The sequence below is a fragment of the Uloborus diversus genome, chromosome 2 (assembly GCF_026930045.1).
Source record: "Uloborus diversus isolate 005 chromosome 2, Udiv.v.3.1, whole genome shotgun sequence".
Lineage (NCBI taxonomy): Eukaryota > Metazoa > Arthropoda > Arachnida > Araneae > Uloboridae > Uloborus > Uloborus diversus.
Window position 1 is genome coordinate 12,748,083 of NC_072732.1, and position 13,239 is coordinate 12,761,321.

General features: G+C 34.6%; 1 protein-coding gene across 1 annotated transcript in view; it reads right to left on the reverse strand.

The window, feature by feature from the left end:
* LOC129217816 (uncharacterized protein CG3556-like) overlaps window positions 1-11,280 on the reverse strand; it is a 50,624-nt gene extending 39,344 nt beyond the window's left edge. Inside the window, exon 1 of the mRNA XM_054852154.1 lies at window positions 11,173-11,280. Within this exon, the coding sequence (XP_054708129.1) occupies window positions 11,173-11,239 (67 nt within the window). The 5' untranslated portion in view covers window positions 11,240-11,280. The remainder of the gene's footprint in view (window positions 1-11,172) is intronic.
* Window positions 11,281-13,239: the final 1,959 nt, after the last annotated feature.

The following is a 13,239-nucleotide window of genomic DNA, read 5'->3' on the forward strand; positions in this document are numbered from 1 at the left end:
GCAAAAAAGTAAACTGGATTTTTTTAAAAATCTAAATATGAAATAATTGGTAAAACTGATATATACATATGTATTACACAGTTTATAATATTTTTTATTGAAAGATTTGATGAAATCATGAAAGAAACATATCGTGAACCAAAGAATCTTTCTTTTCAATGTCATAATTGGAGATGCATAAGCAATTCATTATGAACTTCAGGATTTCAAAATCACAATCTAGGTTAGTCATATCCAAAACGAGCTGATGTGTGCATCACATGACTTCCTTTTACACCAATTTAATGCTATTTCCCTATTATTGCAATTTTAATGGGATTCTCTCTCTAACTCTTTAAATATCACTAGCAATGGCCACATTGAAAGCAGATTTAAAAAAAAAAAAAATCGCCAAATTTTTCGCCAAGTTGGCGACAAAACTTGGCAACCAAAAGACTGGCGATATATCGCCAAGTGACCGCCAAATTATAACACCACTTGAGTTTGCATCGAAATTAACAATGATTTCCCCCCAAAAAGGTGCAAAAGACCCCTTTAGAAACACCCGAATGCAACCAAAATAGGAGGTGCACAACTAGACCCCACTACGAGTCTATGTACCAAATTTCAACTTTCTAGGACATACCATTTTTGAGTTATGCGAGATACATACGCACATACGCACATACGCACATACACACATACGCACATACATACAGACGTCACGAGAAAAGTCGTTGTAATTACCTCGGTGATGGTCAAAATGGATATTTCGCGTGTCTATACATTCTTAGGCACTTTTCCGCATGTGGTCGAATCGAAAAAAAAACTCAACATTCATTTGGGGGTGAGCAAAATGGAAATTAAGGGCGATTTTTGAGTGAAAATTTTTTCGCGAATACAATACTTCCTTTTTTGTAAAAGGAAGTAATAAAAAAAAGTAAGCATGAGGGATGTTTGGAAGAATAAACTGAGAAGTTATTAAGACTATGGTGTTATTTATTTTATTGATATTTAAGTGATAACATAGAAAATATAGAAACAGTTTTCACATTAATAAGCAAAAAAAAAAAAAAAAAAAAGGCAAAATATTCTTTTCTGTTGCCTTGCTCATTTGCATTTGCTCCCCTGTGTGGTGGGAAGGTAAATATTTTTTTGGGTATTTATCCGAAGACAGGGTAAATCCCGTAGTAATTGCGCATTTTGCAAAGAAGTTTTAGGTAGTATTAAAAGGTGACTATTTTCTATTTTAAACATTAACCCTTAAATAAAAGATTAAAAATTTTAAATGTTTATGTATATTATGTGTGTGTATATATATATGTGTGTGTGTGTGATACAGAATACACCTGAACAATTGAACTAAGTTTGGAGGAAATTTCTGCATAAGTTATAGGTAAATAAATAGTAATAATAAATTGAGCGACATTTCGTTACATTTTGATGTCAAGCAGGGACATATTACTGAGTTATAAAAGACTAGGAGCTTAAAAAAATGATGTTTGCTATTTTTTAAAATCAGTTAAGCTTTTTACTTTTTGTAGAATGACTTTTTATATCTGAAATTTGGGTATCAACATTGATTAGGCATATCCAACACATTTAATGTGAATATCATATTAGATTGCTAAGCTGTTTCACAAAATAATTCTTTAAATATGTGATCAAAATACAATTTTTGGGCAAAAATGTATTGTTTTGTATATGGTTGGTTGTATATATACATAATGGAATACATACAGAAAAGTATTTTAGTTGAATATACATTTTTGAAATAAATACCCAGGTATTTACCCATTTTGGGTATTTACCCGGGTATATACCCTGGGTATTTACCCCTAAAAATAAATACCCGGGTATTTTACATCACTAATGCTATCAGAAAAAAAAACTTCTAAAATTTCGGAAACGACCCAATTATAAAACATTGAAGTTCAACATAAAAATGCATGGTAATGACGCTCAGGTAAGCCTAGCTCAGTGATTGAGCCCAGCTTACATTAATGGGTCTTAGTCTGCTGATGATTATGACGACCTAGATGATTTACTTCCCATCACATTGGGTATGTAGATAGAAGTCTGCTGCTTTAGTAGAGAATTTTAGATAGATAACGACACGTGCTTCTGTTGTATGCAATATGTGATTACAACATTTGGCATATGTAAGCCTAAAGCCTCATAAAGTAGTCAAACACATACGAGGCAGTGAGAAGCAAAGGGATGCAAGTGGCAAAATTAAAAATTTGGAGATAACCAATACAAATTGTAGGTAAACCACTCCTCTCTCTTGGGGCAAGAGATAGTACTACTAGTAGCCCAGGTAAAGTTTGCTGTACAACATGATTTAGCAAAAAAAAAAAAAAAAAAAATCAATGAAAGCCTACCTAGGACGTTATCTTTAAAGTCGTTTTACTCAAAACTTGAAAATGTCCACTTACATCCCTTTGCTTCTCACTGCCTCATATGTAGGTGTGTGAAAATCCCACTCAACGCCATATCGCGCCCCGACAAGAAAAATGGCACAAATCAAAATTTGGAAAAGACGTACCAGAAATTGACTCAAAATTTGAATTTAACGCTGTTTCTCGTCACAAAACTCTCACCCATTTAGCTTATATAACTGGTGCGTAGTGGTGTAAAAATCACACATATTAAAATTTTATAACTTGGAAGAGAATTTTTCGAACTTTAAGTATGTACTAGCCGCTTGCGGTCGAGGCATCGGCCTCGCCGACTACGACGGCTGACACAATCCGCCCCTGGTGGATTGGTGTTTAACTTTGTTCTTCGGAAATATTGTACTAAAAGCTGTACTTCCTTTGGCTTCGCTTAGCGAAAGAAATTTAAATGACACGTTTTCGGTACGTAAAACTACATTCCTTCAAAGGTAAAGATGTAAAAACTATCGTATCAACAAGAAGTTCCGTCTAGAACTATACGAGCCTACTTTCCCGTATACCCATGCTACTTTCTAGTACCTGATCAATATTCTCAAAAATAGCTAAAATCGCAAATTGTTTCAAACATATTTTTAAAATATTTTATGCTAATTTCTAGGAATAAAATATTCCTCACTCATCTAAAAAAATTAGATGCTTAAAAAAAAGAAGAAAATGAACAAATAAAATAGCAGCACCTTTTAAACAAAGCAGCTAATACACTTTTTTCCATTAAAAAAAATTCTTTAACAGTTTTCAAAACGAAAAATAATAATTTAAATTAATAAGCTCATTAAAATAAATACATCATATTAAAAAAAATCGTTTTTTTCCCTGTTGCCAAAACTATTTTCTTAAATGAATTAATGCACTTACCAAAATAAATAAAAACAATAAAATGTCAACTTAAGGAAATACTTTTCATTGTTAAAAAAAAAAAAAACGTCTGCGCATATCTTTATGTAGAAACATAAATGACTTCGAGTTTATTCGCCGAAAACTGAATACCTAAATTAAAACTTTAGCGTGAAAATAAAAAAAAGTGAGATTAACAATAATTATTTCACAATTGGAGTCAGAGTTGGAGTCAATCTCATTTTGGGATAAAGGAGTCGGAGACGAATATCCAAGATTCGGAGTCAGTCATTTGTCCTCCGTGTATAAATTTTTGCCAAAGCTACGAAGTCAGAGCCGAAGTCCGATTAATTGTCGGGCACTGGAGTCGGATTCGGAGTCAGGTGCCCCTAATTTCTCGGAGTCGGAGTCTGGAGTTTTGGCGTCAAGAGCTATTTCCAACAAAATTTGCTTGAAAAAAAATCCGCCTTCAAGTACGGAATCTACATTGACTTTCAGTTTCCCCATAAGCGCTAATGTTAAGGGATATGAACTGTTCAAAATTGAACGAAAAATTGTTCAAATCAAAAAGATATTTTATTTACAAGTTTTTCATTAAAAGCTTTTTCCTACGAATTTTGTTTGAAGGAAATTCGCTTCCCAGTTCGGAATTGCTTTGAATTTCCCTGTAGGCGCCAATGTTAAGTTTTTTTGAACTGTTCACAATTGAACAAAAAATAGTTCAAATCAAAAAGTCAAGCATGGGAATGAGGTGTCCTTGCGGAGATCTTTCGAACAAAAAAAAAATTGTTCGAATCGGACGATTCACTCAAAAGTTATTAGGGGGGGGGGGACAAACAGACAGACCGACAGACATTTTCCCCCATCTCAATACATTACTTTCCAATTTTTAATTTTTCGATATTTATATAATTATATTATTTATTTTTGACTCTTTTTTTGTTTTTCACGATATTTTTAAGATGCATTAAGCCTTCTTTCATGCTTTTTTCTTCTTTTTCTGACTTTTACTGGGAAAGTAGGCTAAAAAATACATTTCCTGCGTCGGTAATCCTCATATAAATAACAGCCGATTATAGAGTAACCCGCGTGTTTCAACAATGAAACTCGTGCCATGTCATGATATGTTTCGGTAATGTTTAACATGCAAGGAAAGACTTTATTCTGACAAAGCTGAACTCGATCCGGTAATCTAACTGTTTTACTTGTAAGACTGTGTCATTTCAGGGGAGTGAAGAAACGAAAAAATGGTCAACAATGAACTCTACCTACCGGAGCTTAGGTTTAATCCACTGGAGTTACGGTTACAATTTCAAATATCAAAATATCGCTGAACAGACAATGGGTTTGTTCAAACGTAGAAGCAATTTTCACCAGTCATACCTTGACGGGCGATTTTCTAGTTAATTTATAAACAGTGTATCTTTTTTTTTTTTTTTTTCGTGGCGCAGCTCTAAAATCATTCGGTTCTGTTTCGCGGACCTTGTAACTAAACCCTTATGCAGAAAAAAGAGATAAATTTTGAACGCACGATAACGTGGCTTTTAGAAAGGAAAACCTTCGCTCTGCGAGTTACTTCCGCTTATCTCCTTGCAGAATGATGGGGAAAATTATAGGGAAAAGTGTTTCGAAAGAAGAACCGATAGGACAAAAGGTTAGGTTTTTAATCGTTTTTAGTTGATGTCTCTCCTAATTAAAGTCGCACAGTTATGCCGCAAAGCTGAACATGTAGTCAAGAAATCTACGAATCTATAGATACCTAGATACCTGGTTCTATGCTCAGTTTTCTGTCGTTCACCAGGAGTAGCGCTGACATAGATACATACAGATATATATACTCAGTTTTTTGTTAGGTAGGGGAAGCTGCTGTACCCACGGACAAAATTTACTTTTCAATTTTTGCTGGTCTCTGGGAATGGATAATCGATCGGAAAAAAATCCTGGCAGAATCTACAACTTATCATCTAATTTGATAATTTTTGTCAGGTGAAAATCTCAAAACTTTCAACCTCAAAAAAATTTCCTTAAAAACCATCTTTTTTGTCCGTGGGTACAACAACCCGTTCACCCCGCGGACAGGTGCTTTTGTACCCATGGACATACAAAAAAATATATATATATATAAATAGGTCTGAGGAACTCAATTATACTCAATACATTTTTATAAGCCACTAGATGAACCCGACGCGCGTTGCTACGCCAACAAAAAAATACATCATTATACTGATTTTCATGACAATCGGTTGAACGGGGCAGAAGTTGCTACTCTGCAGTGCCACCTGGTAGCGAGTGGCTTCAATGAGCATATTATGCACCTTCTCCGTGGAAAAATACATATATATAGCAATTTTCATAATAATCGGTCCAGGTATCAAGTGAAGCCGTGACTATACTCAAATTTTGTACTTACGCAGTTTGCAAGATCAATCAATCGCTAAAAATATCAAATAGAAAAAGTTTCAAATCCCCCCGTTGCTTGAAAAGCCATAAAACAATGAAGAAAGAATTTATTTGTTCAAACTCAAGAAAAATGCAACAGCTAACTTCTTATCAATGAGATCTTTCACGCGAAGTAATTTCTGCAGCCGATCATTTTATTCGTATTTATCCAATGGATTGTGACGTAAATTGGAATAAAAAAGGAACTATCGATCGGATTTTTTTCGAACTGGTCTATAAACATTCCCAGTACCAAAAATAACAAACAGTGAAAGTTTCAGCCAAATCTGCCGGGTATTTTTTACTTCATGGATGACATACAGACAAACATTCATTTATATATATATAGATTTTATACTGAAATACTTCAAACATCCATTGAAAATAACATTAAATAAAATCTCCAACAGAAATTAATTTAAAAACTAATCGAAGGCTTTTTCCCTTTTTTTAAATTTTCCTTAATCTTTAACATCAGTGAACTCTTTAAAAAAGTTGTTATTCTTAAGAGAGTTAATGATGTTATGAATAATTAATATGTTTTTTAACAAAAAAATAACTAGATTCATGATCGCATGGCTCTCTATGTATCTACATAATAACTGCAATTTATATGCAAATTGAAACCTTAACCAAAACTAACCCACCACAAAAAGCTCAGTTAAGATTAAACAAACAAAAATCTAGAAAAGTTGACTACAAATGAAAATAGGTGGGATTGACGGCCTGTAGATCCTACAACAGGTGGGGGTTACTTCAACACTATAACTTCAAGCCCTACTTCAAATTCACCATCATTGTTGAAAGCAAATTTCGGACGTTGATGACGAGGCACTATTGTGAGGTACTTCACATTGTAAGAAGACTCATGTGTGACCCAAGGAGACGAAAAATTTCTGTCCGTGGGTACACATGGTTGTGTGTCCTTGGGTACAAAGGTATGCCATTTTGGTTTTGCAAGGCAATCACATCGACAGGACCACAGTTTTACAACATTAAAAATCAGAAACAAAACCTTTAAAATGTATGGAATCATGATACCTACAACAAAAATGAATAATACAATCCACGACGGACGAAAAAAAAAAAATAAAAAAAGAAATTGCTCATGTTTTTTTTTTACTTAGACCCTACTAAAACCAAAAAAATGTGATAGAATCTTAAATGTTCGTTTGATGGCGTTGAAACTTCCTGGGGTACTGGAGATTGCTGTGGCACACACATTGAACCCCAATTAGGATCTCTCTTGACGATACCCGGAATTTCCCAACCAACATCCGTAGGTACAACCGTCCGTGGGTACAGCAGCTTCCCCTATGTATTATCAATTTAACAAAAACTGACCAGTAAACACCCCAATATATATTTTTTTGTGCGTAAAGTAGTATTTGAGATTAAAACGCATAAAATTACCATTGAGTAAAACCTTTATTTTTTCCAGTGCTGTTTTTTTTTTTTTTTTTTTTAGTTTTGTCGCTTTCCTTGCCGGGGTGCAAATTGTAACGTTTGTCGTACTTAAATGCTATATGAAGATTTTGGGCACGATTACGCTACCATTGCGGGCATTACCACATAATCAATGGTGTAGTTAAATGCTATATAAAAATTTTTGGCACGATTACGCTACCATTGCGGGCATTACCACATAATCAATGGTGTAGCTGAATAAATGACTATGAAGATCCTGAATCTTATACGAACTTTAGTTGATTACAAATAATTATTAAGGCTTTACAACAAAAAAAGGGGGGGGGGGTAGATAGATTTGACTAGTTGTTTATGTTTTTCCTTATGTGACCAGTATTGTCCTCCTTTCCTCTAAATGACAGTTTCTATGGGTTCAATATCCAGAGGGAATACTTTGGTGTCTTTAAATTTCCGCAGCAGAGCTGGGTTTACCTATAAGCAAAATAAGCCATGGGTTAGGGTCCAACTTTCTTGAAAACCTTCAAATCCCGATAAAATGAAAGATTCGTTTTTTTAATATTTTTATTGAAAATTACCTGAAAAAATAAATTTCTTTTCCAAGTGCTTGAAAGCATTGAGAACTTGGAAAAATATACTAATAAAGCTTGAATGTTAAAAAATTCTGACAAATGCAAAAGGGAGAGGGAAGACCAAAATGTATTAAATTCTGTTTCTTAATGCATCTTGTGCATTAAAAATGCAAATAATTGTTCTCGCATTTTTGTAGCATATTGCTTAAGGAATATTTTTTTGACTCACATGTTTCAGAACTTGCTATGTTTTTGCTCGCAGATTCGGTATTCTTTGAAAGTTATTATGTTACGTCTTGCTTTTATCTTACTTCTACTGCATAACTGTTATTCTCTTTAGCATGAGAAAAAAAATCCCACTAACGCAGTGGTGGATTTACCATCTCTCTGTGTGTCGAGGGGCCTTCACTGTCGTAGGGGTCCCGAATGGTACATTAAAAATGTACCTGATTTGTGTATATGAAAACTGTGGGCAATTTTTGTCTGCCTGGCCTCTTTTATTTTCTCTTTTTGTCTCGAAAGGAGTCATATCAATCACTTAAAACTGACTTTAAGTAATTTAATCTTTTTATTAGCATTATCAAGTGAAAGTGCAACTCTTAATTCAACTTCTGGGGTCTTCACTTTCGCTGTCTGATCACTCTCCGCAGTCTGATATATTCCTAAAACAGCTGAGGTGATAAGATTTGTCTCACAACTCGTGGAATTCCTTAAAACAGAAACAGTGTATTAACGTTTTAAACTGAATACCCACCCAATGAAAATGGAAATCCAGAAAAAACAATAAGCGTGCAGTTTGGTGTCACATTTTTCCTGGCAGAGGATATGAACATTTATCTATTTTTCCAAGCATTGTTTAGCCGGCTGCACAGAAGGCAGTTATTGAAAAATATAATAATTCCATAAACATAATTCCTGAAATTTATTATTCTTATTCTGTACTAGTGGTACCCGCACGGCTTTGCCCGTAATAGAAAAATTAAAAGGTCTTTTGATTCGCCTGTATATTTACAAATAATGTATGGTGAATTTTCTCGCCAATTGGCTTGTACTCATCTTACGGTTCCACGTTATGATAATTTCGTATCTCGCCAATTGGCTTGTGCCCATGTTACGGTTCCACGTTATGATAATTTCGTAATTTATTCGTCCATCTTATAATATTTTTGTTCTTAAAATTGGAATAGAAAAAGAACCACATCGAATTTTCGAAAAATCACTTCAAGGTGCGCACCCATGCTACAAACTAACTCTGTGTCAAATTTCATGAAGATAGGCCGTACGGTCTAGGCGCTATGAGCGTCACAGACATTCTCCGGACACACTTTCAGCTTAATTATTAATAAAGAAGATAAATAAAACGATTAAAAAGATGATGAAAAATTAAAGACTGGAGAATAGGGTTTTGAGGAAATGCAAGTCTGGCTGTCAGTCTGTCTGCCCCCTCCCCATTAATAACTTTTGAGTGAATAGTCCGATTCAAACAAACTTTTTTTGCACAAAAGTTACCGGCGAGGATTCCTCATTCCTATAGTTTACTTTTTGGATTAAACAATTTTTCGTTCGATTTTGAACAGTTTAAAAAGCCTTAACAGTAGTGCCTACGGGGAAATTTAATTCCATGACGATCCCAAACTTAAAGGCGGATTTGATTCAAACAAACTTGGTTGGAAAATGCTCTTAATGAAGAAGATGTACGGAAAATATTTTTTCAGCTACTTTAAGGTTTTTTTTTTTTTTTAACAATTCTAAAGTTTTTAACATTAACGACAACACAAACATTTTTTCGTTCCACAAAGTTAAAAAAATCATGCAGGTTCTTAATATATTTTCAACTTTTAGTTTCGAGAAATAGAAAAAAAGTTATTAATAAAAATCGAAGTCATAGACAAGTATGACTGAATCAAAAGGAAATGAAATCAACGCGCAAATGTTTTTGCGAGGGCTGCAGAGTGGGGAAATGGCCAGTTCAAAACTCCGACTCTTGAACGTTAGGGCTTTCGACTTCGATTCCTGTTTCACCAAAATCAGGTCGACTCACGACTCCATGACTCCGTCTCTGACTCCGCAGCCTTGGCAGAAATATGGGTTTGGAGGGAAAATGACCGACTCTGATTCTGAATTTTAATGTATTCGGACTCCGATTCTGAATATTTGCCTCAAAAATTAGTCCGACTCCCGACTCCATGACTCCGTCTCTGACTCCACAGCTTTGGCAGAAATATGGGCTTGGAGGGAAAATAAATAACTCCGACTATTATAATTGAAAAAAACTCCCGACTCCGACATCTGTACCCCCCAAAATCAGTTAGACTCTGACGCTGACTCCGCAGCCTTGGCAGAAATGGACTCTGCGAGAAAAAAGAAGATATCCTACCCTTTGACTCCACTCCTATTCCTTTACCTCCCCCCAATTCCACCTCGCCATCCAAGAAGAATAAATTTTAACTCCGCGTCTCCGACTCCGATGCCCTGGTTTTCTGTAAAATAATGATTGGTGAGATGATTTGTTTTATTTTCATTTCGAACTTCTATTTTTTTTTTTTTTTTTTTTGGCAACGGGAGTTAAAAGAAAATTTCGAGTGCTATGTTTTTTACTGAAAGAAAGAGCTGTGCATACGGATTCTAAGGTTTAGATGAAAACTATGTATTTAAGAAGACATTTTATAATTTGTTTATTTATTTTCTGAAGTATATTTATTTATTTATTTTTTAGTTTTTGGCAACGAGGAAAAAATAAATTTCAATGCTCTTTACTTTTAGCCATAAGAGCTACAAAGAGATTTTGAAAAAAAAAAAAAACATACTTATTTTGAGGAGCTTTTTATTTGGATTTTTTTTTAAAGAAGAAGATTTAAGAAATGACGCACGAACAAAATGTTATACGCAAGTAATATACTTTATACAAAAAATGTATTACGTGCATTATTTAAACGGTGCTACTACTTCATTAGTTCGTTTATTTATTTTTTACGAATTTATTTCATCAGATGTGAGAGGCATATAAAATGTTAAAAAAGTATGTTTGACATCATATGCAGTCTTAGGTAATTGAAATAATACTGATCAGACGCTAGAAAGTCGATGTTGGTAGTAAAACCTGTAAAGTTGACCACCTGTCTTAGTTGACCGCTTTTTTCAGGCACGGTTTTATCCCTTATCATATAAATCAACCTTTGTAAGTTGGCCACCTGTTTAAGTTGACAACTAAATTAGTGCACCGCAGGTGGTCAACTTACACAGGTTTATACGGGAAAGTTGGCTCGTTCAGTCCAGGACGGAATTTTTTTGTGTATTATTTCATACTACATTGCATCCGGCGTATAAGTAGATACTTTCAACTTTTATTACAATTATTTATTAAAGTGCACTCAATTTGAAAGAAGAAAAAAAAACCGTAGCAAACAAATTTCCAAATGTTACTTACTATCTCTGACTCTTTCTAATCGTGGACTTGAACTTACCTACAGTGGGCAGGAAGAAAAAAACCAAGGCGCTCCAAATCAAGCGACTCTTTCTTGCTCCGTCCATCTTGGCTGTGTGAGGGAAATTCCCTTCTTAGGTTCGGCTGTTCAACTTGCTGTCACAAAAAGATGTGTTTATCGTTATCTGTCAGTGCTCACACCATTTTTCATCGTAGCACTTTGTTATATGTTTCTGTAAACGGAGTGCTAATTGGAAAGGCCATCCAAATGTGCGGCGACACATAATTTATCGGCGGGTCACGTGATCTCTGTAATAATTGGATCAGCATTTATCAAATCATTTATGGATTTTTCTTTAGAACATAGGGACATATTTGTTTTACTTCTAGATTTTTCCTTATCAAATTAAGAAAATACTAACCCAATTGGGAACAATTTATTATTTTTTAATGAAAAACATAATTCCTTTCAAAAAGGTGAGTATACTCTAGCTTTTTAGGTCATAAAAGTGAGGAATTAATTTTCTATAAAGTGTATCAACCCCAACCCGTGATGCTTGTCTGGGGAGATTTATAACCGGAATTAATCGGTATATGTAAGTTACATGTGTGTTTAAAATGACCAGTAGTTGTTGACACTGCACTACCACTCTCAGTATAGCACAGCTCTCTACTGACGGCAATAGCTATAGTGCCTCTAAGTATTGCGCCCAGGTCGCCGCAATCGTCTGATGTTAAGTAACGTAAAAGAAAATAAAATAACGTCAAAATGCATTAATTTTGCAGAAACACTGCATGCACGTCTTTCGGTGTTTCAATAAACACGTTTTTTTTTTTTTTTTTTTTTTTTTGAGCAATCACGATTGCTTATTGTTCTCACTTGACTGTTTTTGGCGTTCCTAAGATTTTATTTTCCCACCAGCACCCTCTGCTGCACCACCGCTGGCCGGCCTCACAATGCTGCTCCTCCGGCGAGCAAAGTCTCCAGGTTGCGTCCATATCCTACACTTACAGGCATACACACACATACACCCACACACACATACACCCACACACACATACACCCACACACACAAACACACATACACCCACACACACAAACACACATACACCCACACACACAAACACATACACACACACGCATACATACAGACACCTACGCATCATACACACACACCTACACATACACACAATTACCCAAACACTCATGCCTGCACACAGACACAAACACATATGCGTACACATATACATACAACTACCCACACTCACAAACACACATACACATACCCCCACACACAAACAAACATACCCCCTCCTCCCACACACAAACACACACGCCAACATACACACGCACAATCGTGATTGCGAAAAAAAAAATTTGAATTCAAATGTCAAAGTTCAAAATATTTTTTTAATTGCAAAAAAGTGACCTTTTAGACGTGAAGACATGCGATAAAAAAGCTCTTATCGGGTGTATATTTGAATCCAAAAGCTCAATTTTTCCCCATTGAAAAAAGGGATCTTAGAAACCCAAAAAATATGCAGTTTTCCTGCAAAAATCTGCTCCTCTTTAAGTTGTTTTATTTTCTTTTACTTTTCAAACACAAAAGTATTTATTTAGTTCTCACATTAGTGCAGGCACGTGCGGTGGCTCAAGCAGCTGCAGTGTCAAACTGTCTTCATATTAATGCTAATGCTTTATAATATTTGTTTGTAGTAGGGTAACGACCCCAGTAATTGGCACTTTTAGAGTTTGTCCTTAAACTTACCTCTGTTTTTATTACTTAGAAAAAAAATATTCACTTGAAATATTTTTGTATTAAAGAATTCACACTGTACATCCATTTAGTGCACTAAAATAAAAAATTTTTGAATTGATATTTTTATAAAAATATTTTTATAAAAAGTTACCAAAATCACCAGTAATTGGCACCCGATACCCTAGTGTATGACACCTTGTGATCCAGTAATTGGCACATATTAATAGAATGGAAAATCACTTTATTTTTCACTTTTAGATTACTTAAATTTTATTATCGTAAGAAATGTAATTAATGTTAATTTAAAGTAGGTAATTTTACATAAATTAATTTTAAATCACATATCT